The sequence below is a fragment of the Varanus komodoensis genome, unplaced genomic scaffold (genome assembly GCF_004798865.1).
Source record: "Varanus komodoensis strain SLA01 unplaced genomic scaffold, ASM479886v1 scaffold94, whole genome shotgun sequence".
Taxonomy (NCBI): domain Eukaryota; kingdom Metazoa; phylum Chordata; class Lepidosauria; order Squamata; family Varanidae; genus Varanus; species Varanus komodoensis.
This window is the reverse complement of record NW_025336646.1, coordinates 1,176,393-1,200,097: the sequence shown is the minus strand read 5'-3', so window position 1 is coordinate 1,200,097 and position 23,705 is coordinate 1,176,393. Positions and strand designations below refer to the sequence as shown.

General features: G+C 45.4%; 1 protein-coding gene across 1 annotated transcript; it reads left to right on the top strand.

Annotated features, from left to right (window-relative positions):
- Positions 1 to 11,027: 11,027 nt before the first annotated feature.
- On the top strand, positions 11,028 to 22,890 carry DUSP4 (dual specificity phosphatase 4). Its single transcript, XM_044418937.1, has 4 exons — positions 11,028 to 11,647; positions 16,582 to 16,718; positions 19,082 to 19,301; positions 22,234 to 22,890. The coding sequence occupies exons 1-4, from the start codon at positions 11,239 to 11,241 to the stop codon at positions 22,617 to 22,619; spliced, it is 1,152 nt and encodes a 383-aa protein (XP_044274872.1). The 5' UTR covers positions 11,028 to 11,238; the 3' UTR covers positions 22,620 to 22,890.
- Positions 22,891 to 23,705: the final 815 nt, after the last annotated feature.

The following is a 23,705-nucleotide window of genomic DNA, read 5'->3' as shown; positions in this document are numbered from 1 at the left end:
ATGATATGTAATGTGTATAAACCATACATCATGAGTATATAATGCGGGGATGTTGGCCCTCTGGATGTCGTTGGAATCCAATCCCATCAGCCCCAGCCACCATGGCCAATCACTGGGGTGATGGTCATTGTAGTGTGGGTGCCTCATCCCTAGTTGACATCTTTCAGGAACGAAAATTCCTGTGTATAAGGTAGAGTTTAATGTGTCCAGTGTTACAGATTGATCGAGAAGGCTATCGATGGCTACTAGTCATGATGGCCTGCAATATCAGAGACAGAAGGCCTCCTTATACCATTTCCTGGGAAGCCTGAGTGTGTGGATTTCCTAGAGACAGCTGTTTGGCCACAGGGATGACAGAATACTGCATGAAAAAGGCCTTTTTCTCTTTTTCAGTGCTTAAGTGTTGAAACGCAATGGCAAGCAGGCAGGCCCTCAAGAGGACAAGGGAAGTCCTTCAGCCTGTATAACTAGGGAAGGAGCCACAGACAGACAAAACTGGGAAATATCCACAGTTAAAAGAAGAGAGAACATCTCAGGATGTAAAAACCAAAGCTGGAGCGGTTCCACACATTGCCGTCCTGTACCATATATTTCTGGACCTTCCTCAGATACTGTGTGAGAAGTGGACAACCATTAATTTACATTTATAGATAAGATAAAGTTCCATAAAATATCTTATGGAACTGCCTAAATGTACTGCAACTCTGCCTATGTATGCTTACTCATAGGGTGCAGTACTTTCAAGATGCGTGGGAGCCTCTGAACGCAGAAGGTCCCGTGTAAAACAGTAGCAGCAGCAGTGAGGAATTTGTCTTCCCACCGTTCCCTCCCTGCATTTCTGCCAGGTGTTCATTTTTGGACACAATGGCCACAGGGGTTGTGCTCCGTGGGAGCCGTAGTCCCTGCCAGGACTCAAAGGACTTGCATCTCTTCTCTTACAGGCTGACCAAATTCAAGGTTTGTGTGAACCACAGAAATATGCCTTAGGCCATTCCACTACGCATAAAAGCAGTCATGCAGTTTATGTCATCCAATGCCTCTATGGTAAATTCTCTGTGAGGAAACATTGCAGGGGTTTTATGATGCTTAGCAGTATATAAATATGACAAATGACTAAATAAAAAGAAATGTATCAGGGCATGACTGCTTCCAGTTCCCAAATGTACTCTTCTTTAACATGTCCGTGATATTTCTTGTTCTGAGAAAGAAAATCAAAGGCATTTCTTGACAACCATTCATATTTTATGTAACATGCCAGCATTCCTGTGTGCTTCTGTGTGATACAAGCTGGATGTTAAGCTGCAGTTTAAACTGTTGCATGTCATTCTGTTCTGTTTCTTCCAAAGGTCGGCACGTACTGTCTGTTTAACTTTGCTAAAACTCTTGCTTACTGCAGTCTTAACATATCCTGTCTGTTAGGTGTTGATTCTATATCTGAGACAGAGAGGTATACACAATCATCTTCATGAGTGTAGTTGCATCTTAGTCTGAGAATCTGCCTCAGGGATCTGGGATCTGAGATCTGAAATCTTTGGATATTGTTTTACCCCATTAGTTTTCTATGAATGGATGATCACCATTTTTTCTTACAGTCAAATCCAAACAAATCCATTGGAACTGAACTACATGTCAAGCTAAATATTAACACCTATAGAACGAACCCATCCAAAGGGGTTCTTTAGATCTGCTTTAGATCTGCTTCACTCCACAATCCCCAAACAAAAAATTACATCCCTTAGAAGAATCAGTGTCCTCCTTAAAAACCTGCATGTATAAATTGGCCAGTTCCAGCACCATGGCCACATCTCGGGTTTGCCAACTGAACAATTACCAATTTTAAAATCCTATTTATTTATATAAAGCTTTCCCTGCCAATATGCTGAGATAGAAACAATAGGGTGTTTGTCTTACATGTGTCACTACCATAGCCTGGCCCTCTTGACTGCTGACGTAAAAAAATCATAAATCTCTGCTCCCAAAAGATCCTTTTTACCTACTGCAACAGAATTTGATTCCTCAGTAAAATCCATACAATTGCCTATCAGGTTTGGCTAGCTAGATCTGTCAGCCGCAGAAGCATAAATGTAGGAATTCTAAAATGGCCTTTGGAATCTGTATTTTTAGACATAGTGCCTCTAAAATAACATCTTGCCTTGATAGTCCTGAAGAAATGGAACATGAGTATCCTAATTTGTGCCAGATCAGGTGGGTACAAAATACGAACCTTTAGGTAAAAACCCGTTTTGGGTTAATTCCACATTGGGTAGATTCACAGCTAGCATCTCTTTCACAGACTTGTTGGAGCAGATGGGTCTCTCGTGGCTCTTTGGATGACTGTGCTGGTGGGGATACAACCCTGTTTGCTTGCCTTCACAATCCAAAGATGAGGGTGAAGAATGTGAGGACACAGCACAGAATTTGCTTGGGCAAGTCACCCTTCATGGGCTTCTCAGTGCCACTGTCTCCAGCTGCCATCACTCGTCTGTCTCTTTCTCACTCTTCCCCACTTTCTGCACAAACTTTGAAGAAAGAACATACTGCAGGATATTTACTTTGTGAAATACATGTACTATTTTCATTTTTTCACTCCTGAATGCTATCCTGTTGCTTGGGTTTTTCAAAAGTGTGAATTGATCCAAGGGCATCGGCCAGTTGGATGATGCTAGGACTTTAATAAATGCATTAGCAAGGCACCTGGAGGAACGGGACTGTGCCTGCTGGCTCCACCCCAAAGGCACCCGGTTCCTGTGGGCTCCAACTCTGCCTTTCACTCATAGATCCATGAGCCTGGAAAGGGCAGACCTGTGCACAGCTGCATGTGTGGAAATGTGCTACATGATGTACGGCGCTGGTTGTGCCAAGCTCCTGGCTGCACAGAGACCCTGGCACAGCCAGCTGAAAATGTGTCGCGCCTTTTGAGCCTTTGGCTCAATGCACAATAGTTGAGGGCAAAGCCAGCAGGATGCTGGGCTCGAGCCAGCAGACACACAGCCCAGCTCCTCCCCTCTCCATCCGTATGTTCGATGGTTGTGTGGAGAAACTGAGAGGGGATTCTGCACCGTGTTGTATTGAGATCCTCCTATTATTTGTATTACTCTTTAGGAGCTGCCCTTATTATGGCTCATCAAGCCCAGGCACAAACCCCTGGACCAGTCTTACCAGTGTAATCAAGTTTAAGCATGAGAACATCTTTGCATGAATGCAGGAAGGGTTAAGGCAAGGGGCTTACCAGAAGCATAAATTGATCTGGAAGAGGGCAACACAAATGCGATTTCAAGATGTATCCACTCAACGCAGGGCAAGATGAGGACAGAAGCGATTGGGGATGCTTTGTGTAAAAAGGGGAGTAAAATTTGCTTCCGGCAATTTTAATATTATCCCAATATCTGTTTATGGTGGCCCTCCCCAACCTCATGGGCTGGGGAGTGGTAGTCTGGAAAGAATCAGTTTTGGGGATATTGGCTTAGGGAACATAAAAGACAAATGCTGCCAGAATGAAATGGAAGCTATTCCTGTGACACGCAGAAGTAAAGTTAAGACTGGATACAAATATAAATACTTCACATCTCCTTTTCTTCACCATCAATCTTCCACCTTTGTCCCACATTCAAGAAATATTTGACAGAGAAACTGGCCATGGAATTAAATGGTGGTTCAGTGCATTTTCTTTACACATCCAATGCTTCATATAATGATTATTTATGTCTGTTTTCAAGGAAGCAGGCGGGCAGGCGGGCATACAAACTAATATGCTAACAAGAATTTTGTATATTTAACAGCAACTAGCACAAATGGAATTTGGTGAAAAATTTATTAATGCAATATCAAGCATTTATCAAAAACAGACTGCCAGGATTATAATTAATGGAGAACTTACAAATACTATAGATATTCAAAAGGGCACAAGACAAGGATGTCCTTTATCACCATTGTTATATATATTGATTTTAGAAGTGCTAAATAGAAATATTAGAGAAGATATGGATGTTAAAGGAACTAGAATTAGAGATGAAAGCTATAAAGCATTTGCAGATGATTTAGTTTTTATTCCTGAGGAACCCTTGGTAACAATGCCTAAACTTTTACAAAAGATAGAAGAATATGGTGAAGTTACTGGGGTGAAAATTAACAGAAGAGAGAAGATGAAATTGCTAGTGAAAAATCTCACATTGGAGCAGAGAAAAACTCTGATGGAACAAGTAGATCTTCAAATTGTTAAAAAGGTTAAATATTTGGGAATTTTCCTTAGAGCTAAGTGTACTACATTGAAAGAAGATAATTATGATAAACTACATAAGGACATTAAGAGCAACCTGGAAAAATGGGCTAATTTGCAACTATCTTTGTTGGGAAGAATAGCAATAGTTAAAATGAATATATTACCAAAGTTCTTATGTTTGTTCCAAACAATTCCCATAAAAATTGATAAAAATTATTTGATGATCTAAACACCCAAATTTTGAGATTTGTATGGAAAAAAAACCAAGGATTAAATTAAACATGCTTCAGGAGGCCAAAGGAAATGGGGGTTTTGGCCTTCCTGATTGGATGCTGTATTATCAAGCTTCTGTCTTAACATGGCTAAAAGAATGGATAACTTTAAGAAATAAGAGAATCCTTTACCTTGAAGGGCATGATTTGCAAATGGGTTGGCACACTTATATGTGGTATGAGAAGTGTAAGGCGCATGGTTGTTTTTTAAACCATTATATTAGAAAGTCATTAATGTCGGTCTGGGAAAAACTAAAGACAAAACTGTACACTAAATTACCAAGATGGCTTTCGCCTATGAAAACTCTTGTATATCCAAATGCATTGAATTGTGATATGATTGTGAGATATGATATTCTGGATAATGATGGAGGATTGAAACCGAACCAAGAACTACAAGAGCAGGGAATTAATATCTCTTGGTGGCATAAGGTTCAAATACAATCGAGATATGTTAAAGATTATAAAATGTGGGGTTTTTATAAGGAGCTAACAACATTTGACCAAGTGATCTTAAAATCAGATGAAGAAATGATTAAAAGATTGTATAATTTTCTTTTGGATATGAGAATGGAAGATGAACAAGTTAAGGAAACTATGATAACGTGGGCACAAAATTTTGAAAATAATATTGAGCTACAGAAACGGCAAAAGCTGTGGGAAAGAAATATTAAAGTAACATTACCAACCTCATATAAATTTGTATAAAATGTTTTATAGATGGTATCTATCACCAAATAGATTAGCTAAGATGTTTCCAAATATGTCAAATAGATGTTGGAAATGCAAACATAAACCGGGTACTTTTTATATGTGGTGGACTTCCGATATGGCAAAAAAATACTGGGCTAAAATAAATAAATGGCTTGAGGGAAAGTTACAAAAACCTCTAATATTTAAACCTGAGGTTTTCTTATTAGGCATCGTACCTGATGATGTTGATAATCAAGCAGTATTTGATTCTACATGTAATCACTGTGGGAAGGATTGCATTTGCCCAACATTGGAGGAGTAAAGAACCACCTAGCGATGAACTGATTTTAAGAAAGATCTTGGACTGTGCCAAAATGGACAGATTGACTTTGTCTCTTTAGGAGAAAACGGATACATACTTCTATCAAACCTGGAACTCTTTTTATTATTGGCTAGAGAAACGGGACTATGCATAGATTAAAATATGTTTACGGATTACTATAAAAAAAAGTACTGGGGGGCTGAGTAGATCTGATGTTTCTGATGATTGATGGTTTTTAGTTTCTTTTATTAGTTGGTAGAAAAATAATAAAACTTACTTTAAAAAAAGAATTTTGTATATTTAAGCAATCCAAATAGCAAACATTGCCTTCTTTCTGAAAACAGCTCTGGAATCTTTTTTTCCTCTTTAATATTGCAAACTGATCCAGAGACGGAAGACATTGTAACCTGTGAACAGCCAACTGATCAGCAGTGTCCAAAGCTGGCTTCTGATGTAGGTCACTAGAACTGGTTCTCTGGAGCTCAGGCATTAAGTACTTCTGTTGACAAGATGCTGGTTGGATTACCAAGGTTTGATTATTAAAAAATGGCATTTGTCCCCAGGGCAAGGGCAAAGGAGGCAGGCCATGAGGATTTTTGCTTAAGAGTTTGTTTTCCTTTTTTCAACAACAGAACTTGCACCATGTCTTCCCCTACATGCAAATGCAATTTTGGGCAAAGCTTGCATGTTCCTGATCAGACACTTGCATTCACAAAACACATGTGTTAAGAAAATTTGGTACTTTAAAAATACACATTTTGGAAAGAGAAGCATGTTCATGCTGTGGCCAAGAGAGGCGGGATATTCATCAGGGTTCAGGTTTTAAAATGTGTGGCCAAAGGTACACCTCCCATTTGTACAACCACAACTAAAGTTCGCATCTGGAGGAGAGGGCAGCGCACACTTGGAGGTGGACTCAAAGAATTTCAAGACTCGAGCCTCACTGATTCCCCCATCTCCAGCGACTGGCAAAGGGCAGAGGCAGGACAGATCTGGGTCAAATTAGCCTGGTAAGGAATGGAATCAAGCCGAAGAGGTAGAGTGAACAGCAGAACATCTTTTCAGGGCTGACTCTCCTAAAAGGTGCCTGCCAATTTTTAAAAAACAGCATTGATAGTGGTGCGCTCCCCCACCTTCCCCTCCAGGCAGGAACAGTGGAGGGCAGAGTCCTACCTATGCAGCATACACCTCCTCGAATAGCATTCCATGGCCCTTTCAGGGCACCAGGCGAGGCCTGAACAAATTCAGGGACCTGTTATTGATCCCCAGAGCTGCCTTCTGAATTCTCCTCCTCCTCTTCCGTTTAGTTGCCTCCTGAAAGTATGCAAGCAGCAGCAAGAGTGACAAGATGGATCAGAATTTGTCCTACTTTCTCTCCAGATACTTTTGCAAAAGCGTGCAAAAAAGCAAGCGAAGAGATGTGCGTGGTCAGTGGCAGAGATGATTATGATGGAGAGATGGGGGCTCATAAAGGCAATGCGGGGATCATACTTGAGCACCCCTCCAAAAAAAAAAAAAAAACCCTGGAGCTGGCACTGGCACTTTTTATTCATAAGCATGTTGGAAGCTGGCAAGTTTTGGTACTGGCTGCAGATGAAAGGAAGCGTTTTGTGGATTTTTTTTCCTGAGAAAGGGTGCAGAGATAATTAGCTTCGCCCTGCTTTCCCAGTATAGAATTGTTCGGTGGAGGCAGAAGAATGAGTCACGATGTATGTTATTGGGCTAAGCTGGCTATTTTAATATTACCCAATGGGCTGAGATCCCAGGCTCAGATAACTGGCCTGCCTATGCCTCTCCAACAGTGGCTGGGGAACATGGCAGCGGGGGAGCTACTGCACTCAAGTCTTCCTGGTGAGTTTCCCAGGGGCCACTGTGTGAACAGTGCTGGATTAATTGGACCGTTGGTCTGATCTAGCACTGCTGTTCTTATATTCTTCCTGGGCATGATCCAGCCAAAGAATTGTAAGTTCCATGGATTTCAGTGGGAGGAAATTAAGCATTTGCTCCAAACCTGTGCACTGAAATTCCATTTAACTGAGTTGAAATTCTAAAGGACTCAGCTGTATTACTAAAAATCAATGGAAGTTTCACAAAAGACACTTAGGTTTCGATGGATTAAGCCCAATGTGTCCAGCTGCTCAGCAATTCACTGAAAAATACATTGCTCTGAAAGTACATTGTTGGATTGCGTGTTTTACGGGCCACAACGGACCCTTTTATGGAGTGGATTGCTGAAATTAACACACTCATAAATTGAAGGGCAAGGTTTTTTAAAAAATTAAGATGAATTCTGGGCACATAGCCAAACCAACCTATTTTTACATCTTTTTGATGACAGTGGGAGAATTAAACATACATTTAACTCTCCCCCACTGAAATGAGGGGGACTTAAAAACACTGTTGTCTGATGTGTGCCCATTTCATTTAAGATGAATGCCAGTATGTCACAGTAATTTCTGTACATTTTTGATAATTCAATTGACCCATTTTCAAGAAAAAACTTCGGAATGTGTTTTCTTCAAACTGGGAACATCAATATATTCATTTTCATTATAAATCTGAAAGTGAAGCATTCTATGTTCTCATAACACACCTCCTTAACTTTCACTGAGAGACTGAGGAATCTTCAGCACCTGCTATAATTATTAGGTGAGGAAAGGAAACTCCTCACTTTGCAAAATTTCAGTACTAATCTTCACCTTAATTACTATTTATAGTGTTCCAGAGAGTAACATATTGCTTTTGCAATCCATATGACTTAATATGTAATTTTTACAAATCAACATGAACTTTCCCCCATCACCTCTGAGTCAAAGTTGCACCCTTAAGGAGGAAAAATGGCTTATTAGGAAACTTGCGGAACAGGCGCTAAAAACATCCCCATGTGCTCCAAGGTTAATAATACAAGGACTCAGGCTAATAGCAGCCATTCTTCAAAGTGCTGGCTGATATTTGTGGACGGTTTTGCCACCTTCACATTTGTTCAACACTCAGATGAAGATATTGATTCTGTGGCTTCTTTGTTAGGTAGTTAGCGGCAATTAGAAAATATCAGGACAAGCCACAACATTAGGTTTTAGTTAAGTTTAATCTGACAGTGAAGCATACGAGTCTATAGCTCCCCAGGAACCACAGGACTGTTGAACTCAACATGGAGTAAAATCCAGCCCAGCCCTCAGGTAAGTTTTAAGGCCTACTGATTGTCATGGGAGAGATCCAACAGGTAAAGCACACTTTCATTTTTTTTTCATCTGTGGTACAGTTCTACAAAGAGGTGCTAACCTTTTCAAACCCCCCCCCCCCGTTTTTGGGTGCATTCTATGCACATTTTCTGGCTGAAAAAACGTCCTTCAACTCCCAGCATCCCTCAGCCAGCCGGTATAAACTTGCGAAGGCTTTAAAGGTCAATTGTGAGTGTGAAATCGGTGTATCTCATGAGGTTCAGCTTCCTTGTTCATAAGGGAGGTCCAGCATAGAATTCAATGAGCACCTAAACTGAAATCAAGGTATCAAAGATGACCCTGGACACGTGAGACGTCTTAGTTCGATTATGCGATCACCTGCTAAATCAATTTATGCAGCAAAAGCTTTCTTGGCAGAAGCCAGAAGTATAAATTATCCGATCCTGGGTCTAAATCATGCCTAAAATTCACTTCTCACATGCCGCTCCACCATAGCCGCCGGGCCCCTGCTGCTCCCCCGCCCACCCCCAGCGAGGGCCACGACCTCAGCACGTCGTGCCCGCGTTTCCCCGAAGCACCGGACGCTCCGCTACGGGAATGAAAAATGGCCTTGCCGCTCCGCCGCGTCCTCCAGAGCGCGTGGGAGGGCCCCTTTCGCTGCCCCGCCCCGCCCCCCACATCCGGCCCTCTCCCTGGCCTTCTCCTCCCCACGGCACCAGGCCTCAGCCTTGTCTTCCTTCCCTCTCCCGCATGAATGAAAGTGCGGCGAGGGATGCCGACGTCACAATGGAGCCAATGTAAACGGCGCTGCTGCTCACGTTCATTCATAAAAAAGAAGGCAAGACGGCAAGCAGTGCCAGTTCGGGAGGGGGAGGGCAGCAGGCTGCTTTGCTCTGCCGCTCGGCAGGACCTTCTACCGCCGTTTCTGGGCTGCTGCCTCGAAGCGCCGCAGGCTTTCTAGGCGGAGTTCGCGTCTCATGCACTTTTCTAAACACATTTGCTTCTTTCAGCACCTGCGCAGATGAGCTCTGTCCCTACTAAGGCCTAAACCGCATGTCACTGGCCAGTTCCGGGGAGGGAGTTTTTTATCTTTTCCTTTCCGTGCATGAGAGAAAGTTGTCGGTGGAGATATGGAACGGGAAACCGGCAAGAAAGGACAAGGTCCTGCAGGCCAGTTACCCCAACTAGAAGTCCCTTGCCTTATTTTAAAAGAGCTGCCAACCTAACTTCACATGTATTTGTATGCAAGATATATTTGGGCCTCTGGACAACAGAAAAGCCTGGATGCTGCCAGAGGGCGCTGAAGACAGCATCAAATATTATTGCAATATATTTTTTATAATTATACCTCACCTTTCTCCTATTGTGGAACTTGAAGAGGTCTACATACAGTTCCCAGGTGGTCTATCCTCCAAGCTCAGGCCAGCCCCAGTCTTGCTTAACTTAACATCAACATGGCTAGAAGTCTGCTCTGAAGGCATCCACCATTTAATAAAACAATTTGATATTTAATAAAACTATGCCAGTATAAGGTGTAATTGTAACCCCAAGTTGCGAGGTTTGTAGGTCAGGTACCTTAAGGCGACAAATTTAAAAAAATGAATTTCAAAAACTCATCATGGAAGGAACTGTTGGAGTACAATCCACAAAGAGAATCAGTTCTGTTTTCTAAGGTTTGAATAAGGTGAAAGGTTTTACTAGGTAAGTTAATTGGATCATTATTCCAATAAAGCCTGTGTTAGCACCCAAAGGTTAGAGATAACAGCTGTTACGGTAATTGCCATAGCCTGCACTTTTTTGCCTTTCAGTTTGAAAAACAAGAGTAAGGGAATGGTGGTGAATGAGGCAAATGTATTTAGAAAGCGGTGCATGAGACGCGAAGTCAGCCCGGAGGGCTTGTTGCGGCAGCAACCGCTCGGCGCCCCTCAACTGCCTAGCAGTTCTTCCCGTGCAAAGCACACGGGAGCCGTTTTCTCACAGTTGCCCAGAACGCGGGGCTGAGGACCACTGCTTCGAGCAGCAGCAGAAACGGCGACAGCGGGTCCCGCCGAGCGGCAGAGAAAGATCGCCTGCAGCTCCCGTCGTCCCCGTCCCCTCACGAGCTGGCGCCGCTCGCCGTCTTGCCTTTTTTATGAATGAACGTGAGCAGCAGCGCAGCGGCGTCGTTTACATTGGCTCCACGGTGACGTCGCCGTCCCTCGCCGCATTTCATTCACTCCGGGAGAAGGAAGGGACGCAAGGATGAGGCCCGGTGCCGCGGGGAGGGGAAAAGGGGAAGGCTGGGGAGAGGGCCGGATGTGGGGGGCGGGGCGAGGGAGCAAAAGGGGCCCTCCCACGCGCTGTGGAGATCGCGCCGGCTGCCCCGCTGTTGCCGCCGCAGCCGCCGCCACCAAAAGCGGCGGCAGTAGGAGCGGCGATGCCATTTTTCATACTCTTAGCGGAGCGGCCGGTGCTGCGCGGAAACGCGGGCACGACGCGCTGAGGCCGTGGCCCTCGCTGGGTCAGGAGGAAGAGGAGAAGGAGCAGGGAGGCTGCTCGGGCCCGGCGGCCATGGTGGAGCTGCAGGAGATGGACTGCAGCGTGCTCCAGCACCTCTTGCACCGGGGCGAGAGCGGCGGCCACGGCCAGGGCAGCGCGGCTCCTCCGCCCGCGGGAAAGTGCCTCCTCCTGGATTGCAGGCCCTTCTTGGCGCACAGCGCCGGCTACATCCGCGGCGCGCTCAACGTGCGCTGCAACACCATCGTCCGGCGCCGCGCCAAAGGCGCCGTCAGCCTGGAGCAGATCCTGCCCGCCGAGGACGAGGTGCGCGCCCGCCTCCGCTCGGGGCTCTACTCGGCCGTGGTCGTGTACGACGAGCGGAGCCTGCGGGCCGAGTCTCTGCGAGAGGACAGCACCGTCTCGCTGGTGGTGCGGGCGCTTCGCAGGGACACGGAGCACACCGACATCCGCCTGCTGAAAGGTGAGCGGGAGTGAGGGGGGGCCTGCGGCGGCGCCTGTCTCGGCGCGGAGATGCAGCCTGCCTGTGTCTGAGCCCCCCGGGTGACAGCTGGGTCAACCCGGGGTTAAGCCCTCATCGGATAAACCTTCCAACCGAGTTAAAAGCCTGTAAGCTCTTCGAAACCGAAGGGCTTAAGCGCGCTTGTAGGGGGGCTGTTGTGGCCACGGGGCTCAACTCTGGACCACTAGCTCTCCTACCGCAGAATCGGTTGCACCGTGGAGCAGTACAACGAGAGTATCTCTGAGCATGCCTCGCTGTCTGAGCTCCTGGCTGGCGTGGGCACTGCGCACCTGTCTCTCGGGCTATCTAACTGTGACTCACGACTGGTGGCGAAGGTGCCCCCACGCCTTGCCTCTGATCTGATCGGTGATTCGTTCCCTACGTGGGGAGATCACGGAGACGGATCTTTGGACAGGGTCTATTTTTCTTCGGAACTGTTTGTAGAGCCGCGCACTCTGCGGCGAAGGTCGCTGCCTCCGCAGTTCGTGGTCGTGAACTGTTGCCTGCTGCTTTTTTTCCTCCCGGGGCTTGCTTAGGTGCTAAATCGCTCGTTGCACCTGTAATGAATGTATGGAGCCTTTCAGTGCAAGGGGGACATACGTTTGGTACCTTGCTTACATTCGCTGGGGGTGGGCGAGCGAACTCCTTTCCCGAAGAAGCGAGATCGGCTCGTTCCTTTCTCCTCTTTGCTCAGCCTTCCCGCATCCTTCTCAGTAACCGTGCTAGTCAGAGATTGGGGGGGTGGGGGGGTCCTTTGGATTTGCTGGGACGGAGCATGGACGGGGTTGCATTATATCTAGAGGTTGTTTCCTGCTCATCTGACCTGTCAGCGGGGGATGGGGGAGCAACTGCGCACATGCTGCCCGTGTAGGCTGCTGGTGACCTTTTGAACCACACAAGCCCTGGGTGAGTTGGTGGGTGGGTGAGTTGGTGGGTGGGTAGAAGGAAGGAAGGGAAGAGGGTGGGGGATCCTGCTTTATTGTTCCATGGACAGCCTCTTCCCTCCCATGGTTGAGGAATGCATCCTGAAAGCCGAATAGGTGAAGGGAGGGCAGGGAGGGGAAGCTGCCTTAAATCCCATTTATAGCCCTAATGCCAAAGCCCAGTGGGAGTGGGGGGGGGGTCTATGCACGTGCTCCATTGAAATTGCTTTGCACAGACAAATTCTTTATACAACCAACAATGTGTGGGTTCATGTTCTGAACATCCCAAAAGAAAACATCCTGGGCCAAAAGAGGACGTCTCCCCGCACCCCACCACCTTTTAAAAACAGGCTTGCAAGACTTAGCTCTGCTTCCCTTGGCCTTCCAGGTGGTTGACAAGGAGCTGCATTCGATTAAATATTCAGGGTTTGTTTCTTTTGAATGACTCTTAACAGATGAAAATGGCTTTCTCATCTTGATCAGTCGCTCACCTTGAATGTGGGCCACAGGTGGGCACATTAAAGCAAGAGAGTAGTCAACAGGGCTGCTGGCTTCCTTCTGTTCTGTGTTTCTGAGGCCCTGTCAGAGTCACCTGCTTGGATGCATCTCAGCCACTCAGTAGGCCCTAGATTGTGTAAACAATGTGAGTGAGCAGCTGTCCATAGGAGGAGAGGCTTTGTAATAAGGTACATTATTATATTAATAAGAAGACAGTGTGGTGGGGAGCAGAACTTTGCTGGGGATCCAGAGAGCAGGCTTTGGGAAACTGGATTTGGCCTCCCATTTACCTAACCCGACTTTATTGAGTCAGCCCTCGGTCCATCTAGTCCCCTATTGTCTCTTGACTGGCAGTGGCTCTGCAGGGTCTCTCCCGGTCTTGCTTCCTAGCATTTTAACTGGAGATGCTGAAGGCTATTCAAACTTCTGTGGTCCCTCTCCATGTTGTGTATGTTGTGACTCGCTTCATGCTGCTTTTTCTTCTTTGTTCTGGACAAAGATGGGCTAGCAAGCTTGGGATTAATCGCAAATTCACTTGCGATCAATAAACATCTGAGGCTTCCCAGAAAATGTATTGAAGCTCACTGCTCTGGTGGTTCTCGAAGGACAAGCAGCTACGTTCTTTTGGCTTGCTCACCAGCCAATGATGCCATCTGAATTATCCTCAGTGGCTGCAAAGCAAACCCAAAAGGTTACATCTGGTACATGCAGGTTATCAGGAGTTTCTTGAGAGCATTCACTGCATCACTTCATATGGCTGAAGAGGCAAGCTGCTCTTTGATGCTCTATTCTAACCATTTAAGAAAAACCCCGCAGCAGACTTGCTCCTTTATTGTGTGGTGGGGATGGTGAAGAAACTGGCCCTCCAGCTGTCTGGCATTTTCATGTAAGTGCCAAGTCTGCAACTGGAATGTACCACTGGAGACTCCGGGTGGTCTTTGGGTTGGGCATCGGATTTGCCAAAATCAATTGGTCAAAAGTTCTTCAAATATTTTTGAAACACTGGTTCTTTTTTAGAGCTATAAAAATACTTTAATCTTTTCATAAGCTCGATATTGGGGTTCCGTATAAAAGCACAACTGCCTAAGTCATGGTAAAATAATGAAACTTATTTTTTTAAATACTTTGTTACAATTTCTAACAATATTAGGGAAGGTTTTATAAGTGGAATGATTGATTTTTATTCTGGGAATTAAGCCTAGAGTTACACAATGAAAGAAATGGAAATAAAGGCTCAATCTGGTACACGTTTAAACAGGAAAAGTCCTACAACTCCCATGAATGCTGGCTGAGCCTGCATCCTGTATGCCTTGCAACCAGTGCAGAAAGAACTGTTCTGCTGCCCCCCCCCCCCCATGAGTTCACAACTCTGTTAGCTGGGGCTTAATGGGAGTTGTAGGCTTTTTCTGTCTAAGCTTGTACAAAATCTTAGACACACAGATACCTGTTATATGTGCCTAAAAGAGTGTTGTCTTTTTAACTGCCTGGTGGGTAGATTTTCTTCAACAGTTGTCTGCAATTTATTTTTAGACTTTGTTGCTCGTGTCAGTATACTTTTGGCTGTGATTCTGTTAAAAGCTTTGTCAGTGACAAGTGGTCAAAATTAATGGTGCCTCTAGAAACCTTGGATAAAGGCACTGATAGAAAAATCTATTTTACTCTGGAAGATAGGAATCAATATGCTTTAAATGACTTTTCTTGTACAAATGCTTCAAGGTTTGGAAGAACGTCTATAAACAGTTGATGCTGGCATCTAAACGACTGAAGGCTTTCTACTGTCATACACAAGGCTGGCAACTGAATTGGCCTTGATTGTTGGCACCAAGCAATTAACCTTAGTGTTTCCTCTTGAATATCCAAATCTAGCTAAACATAGTTAACTCGTCCTGCTGCTTCCAGAGGGATTTTGGCTAATCGTGGTCTGCCCCATTGGTTTCAGCAAGACTATGGCAGCAATCCTGTGCACATTTACCTGAGAGTAAATTTACTTGTGTAGCATGTGTAGGATTGCCCTGTATGTCCTGGAACCTGATTTTAAAGCCAGAGCTTAGCCCTCAGACATGCAAAAAAGACTTTACCTGAGCATATGCAAAGTACTGTAAACCACTGGATACCTGTAAGAAATCCCATGCATCCGGTAAGGTAGGGGATATAATTTCTTTGGGGGTGATTTGAGTCCCAACACCTTTCATTAGGCACTGGAGTTCCAGGAATTTCTGCTTGACAACCTGGCATTCTTGTTCACCTTTCTGCCTGAACTTTGTCCAGCAATCCGTGGGGGTTTGCATGTGATTTGCAAGCTTTGCATCCTTTGTTTGGAGCTTGTATACAAGATGAGCACACCATTTACCACAGGAGCTGTAGCAAATTTTTGATTATGCTTCCACAATCAGCTTGGCACTGTGAAGTCTAATATTGTTGCAAAGAGGTAGGAGATGGTTGTCTAGATTCAGACCCACAGGAACAGAATAGAGCTTTATCGATACATGCCTCTTTTTAGTGGAAATTTTAACTCTTGTTGGTTTTAATGCCTTGTAAATTGCCTAGAGCCTATGGGAGTGGGGCAGTGTATAAAAATCAAAACATAAATAAATAAATACTTCTTGATGATTTAGTTTAGTCCAACAAAACACCTACTGACTAGCAACACAACCACCAGACAGATTCAGTTGCAAATTCTGTTTCTGTCACCCCTCAGAAGGTAATTTCAACTTGCTAGGAAACCCTCCACATCTCACCAGTCCTGAAGAAAGATTTGAAAGAGGAAACAGTTGCAGTTAGTGATGTGGGCATTCCAGGAAAAGGTTAGGTAGCTTTGAAGAATTTCCAGTGAAAATGACGCTTATAGTTTGCTTTGGATTTTTTTTTTCTGATGCCCCTAGTGGGTGATCCACTTTTGCATGTTTATTTTACTTGAATTTTATGAACAACAAAGATTAAAAAAGCATTCTGTGTTAATTCTTAATACACCATAAGTATTTGACCTAAAATATATTGTGTTGGTTATGTTCTGGGTGCACACAAGGGTGGTCAAGGGCACACCTGGAAGAAAATATGCCAAAATATTTCAGGGGGGAAAATGAAAATACCATTAAAATTTCAATTTTATATTATGTGGATTTTTTCAGACTATTCATAAAAATATAAAGGCAGTAATATACACTTTTCTCACATTGTTTACATTTAAGAAAACTGAAAGTGGTTGCTAATAAATTTTAGCAACCCAAAGAACTGTTTTGTGCTGTTGAACCACTATGCTGTTGAGAAGGAAAGTTCTTTAAGGAAGACTTTAGGAAGGAGCTGGTCAGTTGGTGGGGTGGGCGGGCGGGCGGGGGGAGGAAGGAGCTTTGAAGCTAAACACTGCAAGAAATTCCCCCTCCCCACATCTGACTGGTCCAGGGTATGTCACATTGTGTTTTGTCATGAGCTACATTACATTCAGGTGTAACCTCTTGCCATGTCTTTGATTTTCAGGTGGCTATGAGAGGTTTCATTCAGAATACCCAGAATTTTGTGCAAAGATGACATCTCCTACAACTGTATTGACCTCGCCCAGTGTGGAACACCTTGAACACAGCTGCAGTTCCTGTGGGACACTGCAACATGACCAGGTTGGCTTTCTAGTGCTTCCCAGCATTTGACAGTTGTCAGAAATGAAAGGCTTTGATGAAGATGTGCCAGTATGAGCCTGGTTCAGTGGGTGAACGTCCTTGCCCATGAGAACTGAAGCAACCTGTTTGCTCTTTCAGTAAAACAGTAGACTTTTTCTGAGGATAATGCCCTGGGTAATTTGTTCTCCTCTGGAGCATTTTGGAAATGGGAAAATGGCCTTGCCCAGTTTGGAAAGGAAGAGAAACGTTATGTGACTGCAGTTCTCCCTTTCCCCACTTCTTTCGAAAGTGATGACATGCTCTGATGTTGTCCAGATGCGCACTGTGATGCAGATGTGCACTTGCAGCAGACCTGGGCATGTGGCTCCCAATCCAGTAAGGCTTCCATGCACAGGGCTAACTCCTTGAATCCCGGTTGTGCCTGGACTTGGCCAAAGAATGGAAATGTAGACTGCTTTGGGAGGGGTGCTTCTATTCTACCAGGCCAGAAAGTAGAAGCAATCGTGTACTGATGCTCTGGCATGCTGAGTGTCACACTTACCATTTGAGAAGAACACTTCTTGTTGGAACCAGGTGATGTTCTTTTGCTCACTAGTAGCTTCCCATCTAATGGTAGCATTTTCATGGAAGGAAACAGAGGAGATAGGTCCTGTACATGTACTTGCAGTGTTCAAAAGGAACGCGTTTTCTTGACAGGGCAGGTTTTTTCAATGGCCAGCAAAGGGATGTAAAACAGTCTCAGAAGCAAATTTTTGTATCTTGACATATGAATATTATAATTCTAAGTTCATACAACTTTGCTGTATGCATGCACATCTCTCTCAAAACAAAAAACAAAGATGCTAAGTTCACTGGCATTTTTTCCTTGTTAGCAAGTGACATGGTGTCTTTTCTCAGATATGTCAGAAGCCCGATTGGGGCATGTGTGCTTACCATGACTCAGCAAGTCAACTGGCCCTTGCATCCCTAAATGCAATTCAAGTGGTATTTTATCATGTACCCAGTTTTGCTCCGTCATCTTAAGTCTACAGAACATGGCAATGCGGTTTAAAAGTATATCCGCACTCAAGGCAATGACTTGAATTTCACAACAGGATCAGAAAACCGTGATGGTATTGTGACTGTCCAAAAGGTATGCACAACAGAAGATCACCAGGGAAGAGTGAATGGGGACAATTCACAAAAGCCATGTCAGTTCTGGATGTACACAGTATGAATGGGAATTGTCATCCCTTCAGATCTGCTTAGGATTTGCCTGCAGGCCTGACCTGTACATGTTACAGAATGAGGTAGTTTTGTGCAAATACAAACCAAGTTCTGCTTGGTCATAGCTGTACAGCTTACCACCTTAAGAGAATTTGCTTCCGTTGTTTTTCTTTGAAGAGGAAACCTGCTTCTAGTCCTTATGGTTGTGGGGGTGAGAAGCTAGGAAGTGAGGAAACATACCAATCTGTCCACTGCGATCTGAAAAGCCAGAGGGGACTTGGCAGCATTTCCTAAGATGACAGGAGTGGAGGGTTCGGATAGTGCCTTGCCTGTCCCTCAGAGCAGCAAAATGACCAATAAAAAAGTAGATAATGTAACTTAATCGAGAGCATTAAGATTGAGAGCCAGTTTGGTATAGTTAAGACCATGGGACTGGGACTCAGACGATCTGGGTTCTAGTCCCTTCTCAGCCATGGAGCCAACTGGGTGACTTTGGGTCAGGCACAGACTCTCAGCCCAACCTACCTCACAGGGTTGTTGTCTTGGGGATGGGATTGAGAGCAGGAGAATGATGTAAGCTGCTTTGAGTGTGTTATAAGGAAACAGCAGGATATAAATCTCAAACGATTTATTCAAGTGGCAGCATTCAGCTTTTCTTGGCACAGCATGTGGGTTGCCCTGTGGCAGGACAGCATATGTAGCTCTGCCTACCAAAAATGCACATTTTGCCCCATCACAAAAACATGTATTTTTGCACTGACAATACCTATGTACTGCTTTTCTGCATAAGAGCTCATAATGCAGAATTTGTTTTCGCACATCATAGCAGAATAAACACTAAAATCTACAAGAACATTTGAGCAGCAGCATCCAGCAACTGAAGAATCAAACTGCCAGTGGCTCAGTGAAATTAAAAAAAAAAAAAAAGCACTTTTGGAAAGTGATTTCTGTAAGATTCCTTCCCAGTGAATGACATTCCACACACACCAAGCCTAAACAACTGCAAATTACCAGGGTGATGCAATAGGAGGAATCAGGGAAGGTGATGATGGCAGTTATCCCATTGGTCTTAGCAGGTTTCTCTTGATCCAGCACTCTTCTTTTCCTGCCTGTATACAATGACTCCTTTTTCTTGCCTCTTCTTCTCTCCGGAATAGGGTGGCCCAGTGGAAATCCTCCCTTTCCTCTTCCTTGGCAGTGCACATCACGCCGCTAGGAGAGACATGCTGGACGCGCTGGGGATCACGGCCTTGCTCAATGTTTCATCAGACTGCCCAAACCACTTTGAGGGAGACTTTCAGTACAAATGCATTCCAGTGGAAGATAACCACAAAACTGACATCAGCTCCTGGTTCATGGAAGCCATTGAGTACATAGGTAAGCGCGAGTGCTGCGTGTCATTTTATTTAGCTCAGACAGCCCAATGTGGCCTTGACCAGCTGGGGGGCCCTCTGCTTTGACTCAGGCCTGAGCAGGGATGATGTCTGTAAAACGGATCGTCCCACTGCATTATTCCATCCCATGCCTTCTGTTCTGTTCTGTTCCTTTGCTTGCTTGTTTTTGAGGATGGCTTCTTCAAGGCCCCAACAGCTCTCTTGCCCCGTGGCAGCTCTGCCACTGCCCCCCTTGGGCCCTTGAGTGGCCACCGTCTGCATTACGCCCATCTGTGTGTTTGCTGCATTGGTGGGCCAGGCAGAGAGATTGAAAAGACAAGTGCTGCTGACTGGGGCAGGGGGGAGGGTCTGCAGTGGGGTGCTCATTGCATCCAACACCCTGCTTGCTCACATGGGCCAGGATGGCAGCTCGGCAGGTCTTGAACTGGCATGTCTTTTTAATGTTTTCTTTCCGTTGCAAGCAGCTGTGCCAACTCCAAGGCTGGCATAGTTATGGCTTTTGGTCAGGTTCATATAGGGGGATTCCAGGCCTTTCCTGACAGTCCCTGTTCTGGCCTCCACAGCCTGCAGTGTGTGGCCAGTGGGTCTCAGACCCCCATATCTCCCTGCAATGTGGGGTCCCCGATGGCAGGTAGGGACAGAAAACTCTGATACCTTCTGGCCCTGGGACATGCCCTCCCTGGGACCAGAGAATGGCACCTTGAAGGCCACACTGCAATCATCCATAGATATCTAATTACATAGGTTGAATTAGTTATATTATTAAATGTACTATTGGACATTTACAGGCCCTTGTTTGAAAGAGCAATTGGTCTTCAGAGTTGGCACACCAGATAGAAAGACATTTTAAACTATTCCCTATCTTCAGTTATATTTTTTTAGAAAGCATGTGGCTCTTTCTGCTGCTTCCAGCTGGTCCTTTTCTCCTCCAAAACCTTAAGTGGGCTGATAGGAATTGGTTTGCACATACAATACTACCTCTGCCCAACCCCCCCAACACACACACCAATAAAATTGGATAAAACTGCCCCTGTTGTGCCTCCTGACATTAGGTCATAGTTGGATCCCACAATTTCTGGATTGGGAGCCCAGGTTTTGGAAGATCATAATGCATCTCAAGAACAATGAGAACATTGTGGCTCTGCAGTGCTTCCTCAGCTTGGATTAAAATTTGCGGTGGAAAAGCTCTTTAGCTGCTCCCCCTGCTTGTCCCAGTTTACCTTCTCCCCACCTCAGCCAGGCTTGCTGTTCCTGCAGTGGCAGAACAGGGGAAAATCTTCTCTCTCCCTGCCTCCTGGGACAACAGGAGCACTACGAACACCTGACAGTGATGCTGAGAAGCACATTTCCCGATACCTGGCCCCAGTGGGGCAGCATCCTAGCTGAGCTATTTATGCAGAGAAGCCTTCCTCCCTAGTGCAGCTGCTCGAGTAACACTCTTCCAAGGCTGGGAGAGAAGGCAGATAGGCCAGGGGCTGTGACAGGTTATTGTTAAGTTAAGAACTGGGCTTTGAATACGTGGAACTCTTTTCCAAGGGTTGGGGAAACAGATCCGCTTTTCCAAGCCTCATGGTAACACCCTGCCCTGCTGGTGCTTAGTTGCTTCTGTGTGAGTGGTCCATGCATAGCTACTTGCTCATTCCATGCATGCTTGTTTAGCATGGCCTGGCTCTCAGCATCAAGTGAATGATCTCAGTGCACACGTGAACAAGCTCTCACTGAGCAGCCACCAAGGATGGGCAGTTTGTAACGTGTGGATGCCATTGGAATGGCCTGCTTGATGACTGCATTCAGCTGAGGGACATCAAGAGTAATTAGATCAAAGGATATGTGTGTGTGTGTGTGTGTGTGTGTGAGAGAGAGAGAGAGAGAGAGAGAGAGAGAGAGAGAGAGAGAGCGCGCGAGCACACGACGCCTATGTGAGCGAAACACTTTTACTCCAATATCTATCTATATGCACATTTAAAAAATGGGTGCAGTTTAACAAAAAGCTGCATTCTGAGACTTCTACAATGCACAAAACATTGTTACAACTCTGTGATTTTGTTATGCAAATTTATATGCCTCATGCATTATATTTATAGTGATATGCAGCTCCTTTTGTTTATGCTTGAGGAGCTGAAGCCTAATGCATCAGTTGTCTGCCTGTGTCTCTGCTAGTTTCAGTGATGTCATTAGGCATATTGCAAAGATATGTTTTAAGTGTATCCTCAAAACAGGAGTACAGTTTGCTTTAAACATTCCCCATTATGGCAATATAAAATGCTTGTTCGCAGGGGGGTGAGTTCTGTGACCCATAGGGATGTTGGAGAAATCCACAAGGGACTAAAATGAGTTTGGATTTCTATGACTCCATCCTGCAGATTCTTTATCAGGCTTTCTTGAATTGGGAACTGGCACAATTGAGTATTTGCAAACAGGAGTGAAATTCTCACCTATGCCTAAAATCTATTTGGTAGTTGGAATGGAATGAGTTTAAGAAGATCTTAGCAGCCAACAGCATTTTATGGAGTTTTTCCTGTGTGCTTGGTGAATTGTGGCACAGTGGCATTTCACTCCCTGATTGGTGGGAAACTCTAGGCAAGAAGGCAGTACTACTTCCCATAGTGCCTAGTTAAACATTCACTTCTGCAAGATGTGACGGCTGCCAGCCTGGGTAGCTTTGAAAGGGGACCAGACCAAATTGTGGAAGATAAGGCTATAGAATTCCTCCAGAGTGAGGGGCAACCCCCATCAGCCAGTTGCTGGGGAGCATGGGTGGGAGGGTGCTGTTACATTCCTGTCCTGCTCATGGGCTTCCTGCGGTGGCCAGCCAGATGTGATTGCTGGGCCAGATAGACCTCGATCTGATCCAGCAGCCCTCTTGTTCCACTCCTGTCAGGTGCTGATGATTCTGCTCTGCTCTGCTTCCCCAGACTCTGTGAAGCTTTGTCACGGCCGGGTCCTCGTGCACTGCCAAGCTGGTATCTCCCGATCAGCCACCATCTGCTTGGCCTACCTGATCATGAAGAAGCAGGTGAAGCTTGAGGAGGCCTTCGAGTTCGTCAAGCAACGCCGCAGCATCATCTCGCCCAACTTCAGCTTCATGGGACAGCTGCTTCAGTTTGAATCCCAGGTGCTGGCCCCGTCCTGTGCGGCTGAGGCTGCCAGTCCTTCCGCAACATTCCGAGAGAGGGGCAAGAGCTCCTCCACCCCGACGTCCCAGTTTGTCTTCAGTTTCCCCGTCTCCGTGGCAGTGCATTCCACCCCTGGCAGCCTTCCCTACCTGCACAGCCCCATCACCACCTCCCCTACTTGCTAGAGGTGGCCTCTGTGGGTTGCACTCTGGGAGGACAAAGGACTTCAGCCCCATGGGCCGCCACATACGGCAATAAAGTACTCTTCACCCCCAGGCAGCCAACTGGGATTCCTCCAAAGGCGGAGCAATAATGGCTGATGTTTTAGCTGGAAAGGAACCGGTGGTGTGTGGGGAGGAGGTTCCAGCATGTTCTTTCTCGGCAGGATGCCTTACCTCATTTTTTAAATATATAATATATATAATATATATAATATAAAAGCTTGAAGTTGTGAAATCCTAATTCTGTTTGTGTGTGGGAAGGGGGGGGGAACTGATGCAGCTCACGAGCCACTTCATACCACCTGAACCCTGCTGAGCGATTGAGTGTGTGTGAGTGGGAGGGGGAGGGGGGTGTGCCCGTGTCTAACACGATCGGCTGTGGCATGTTAGTAGTGTCTCACAACTACAGCTGGACTGAGGCCACAGTTTCCCAAAGTGACTGGCTGTTGCTTCATTGGTGAGTTCTGTTACAGATTGCAAAGGGCCACTGTGATTTTTTAAAAAATGAAGTTGGTTTGAAGGGAAGGGAAGGGTTTTGTTGTGAAGTAACTCAAATTCCATACACTTTTGAAGAAGCTTTGATTAAAATTAGATAGAAATGGTTTGTACTGTACATAACAAGCAGACACTCCCTAGAGATGCTAGGAAATGATACTGTAGAGTCGGAGTTGGCATCCTTTCACATGCCTCCCCCCCCCACACCTTTCCCAGGGGATCTCCTCCTGCCTGGTACTGCTGAGTACCTTCCTACATGCCGTTAGAAAATTCACTTGACATCTGGCTTTGACTTTTGAGTGTTGCATAAATAGCATCCATGGTCCTAGAGGGAAGTAAACCATATCTTTGTGTGAGTGTATTTCTCTGCCCCTCTTCTTCCTGGATAGGGAACTCTGCATTACAATCCTTGTTCCACCAGCACTCTGGTTCTCACCACATCTACCATCTGTACCCCACCCTTTTAATGATTCATCATGCAATTTCAAGCCAGATGGTTGATCAATCTCTTTATAGCTGCTGACAAATGGAACAGGCCAATCAGATATAATATGC

Excerpts from the sequence above, each read along its gene's own strand:
- DUSP4 (XM_044418937.1), top strand. The coding sequence starts at position 11,239 with ATGGTGGAGCTGCAGGAGATGGACTGCAGCGTGCTCCAGCACCTCTTG. Across the intron at positions 16,719-19,081 it reads GGACACTGCAACATGACCAG|GGTGGCCCAGTGGAAATCCT; the intron begins GTTGGCTTTCTA and ends TCTCCGGAATAG. Across the intron at positions 19,302-22,233 it reads GGAAGCCATTGAGTACATAG|ACTCTGTGAAGCTTTGTCAC; the intron begins GTAAGCGCGAGT and ends CTGCTTCCCCAG.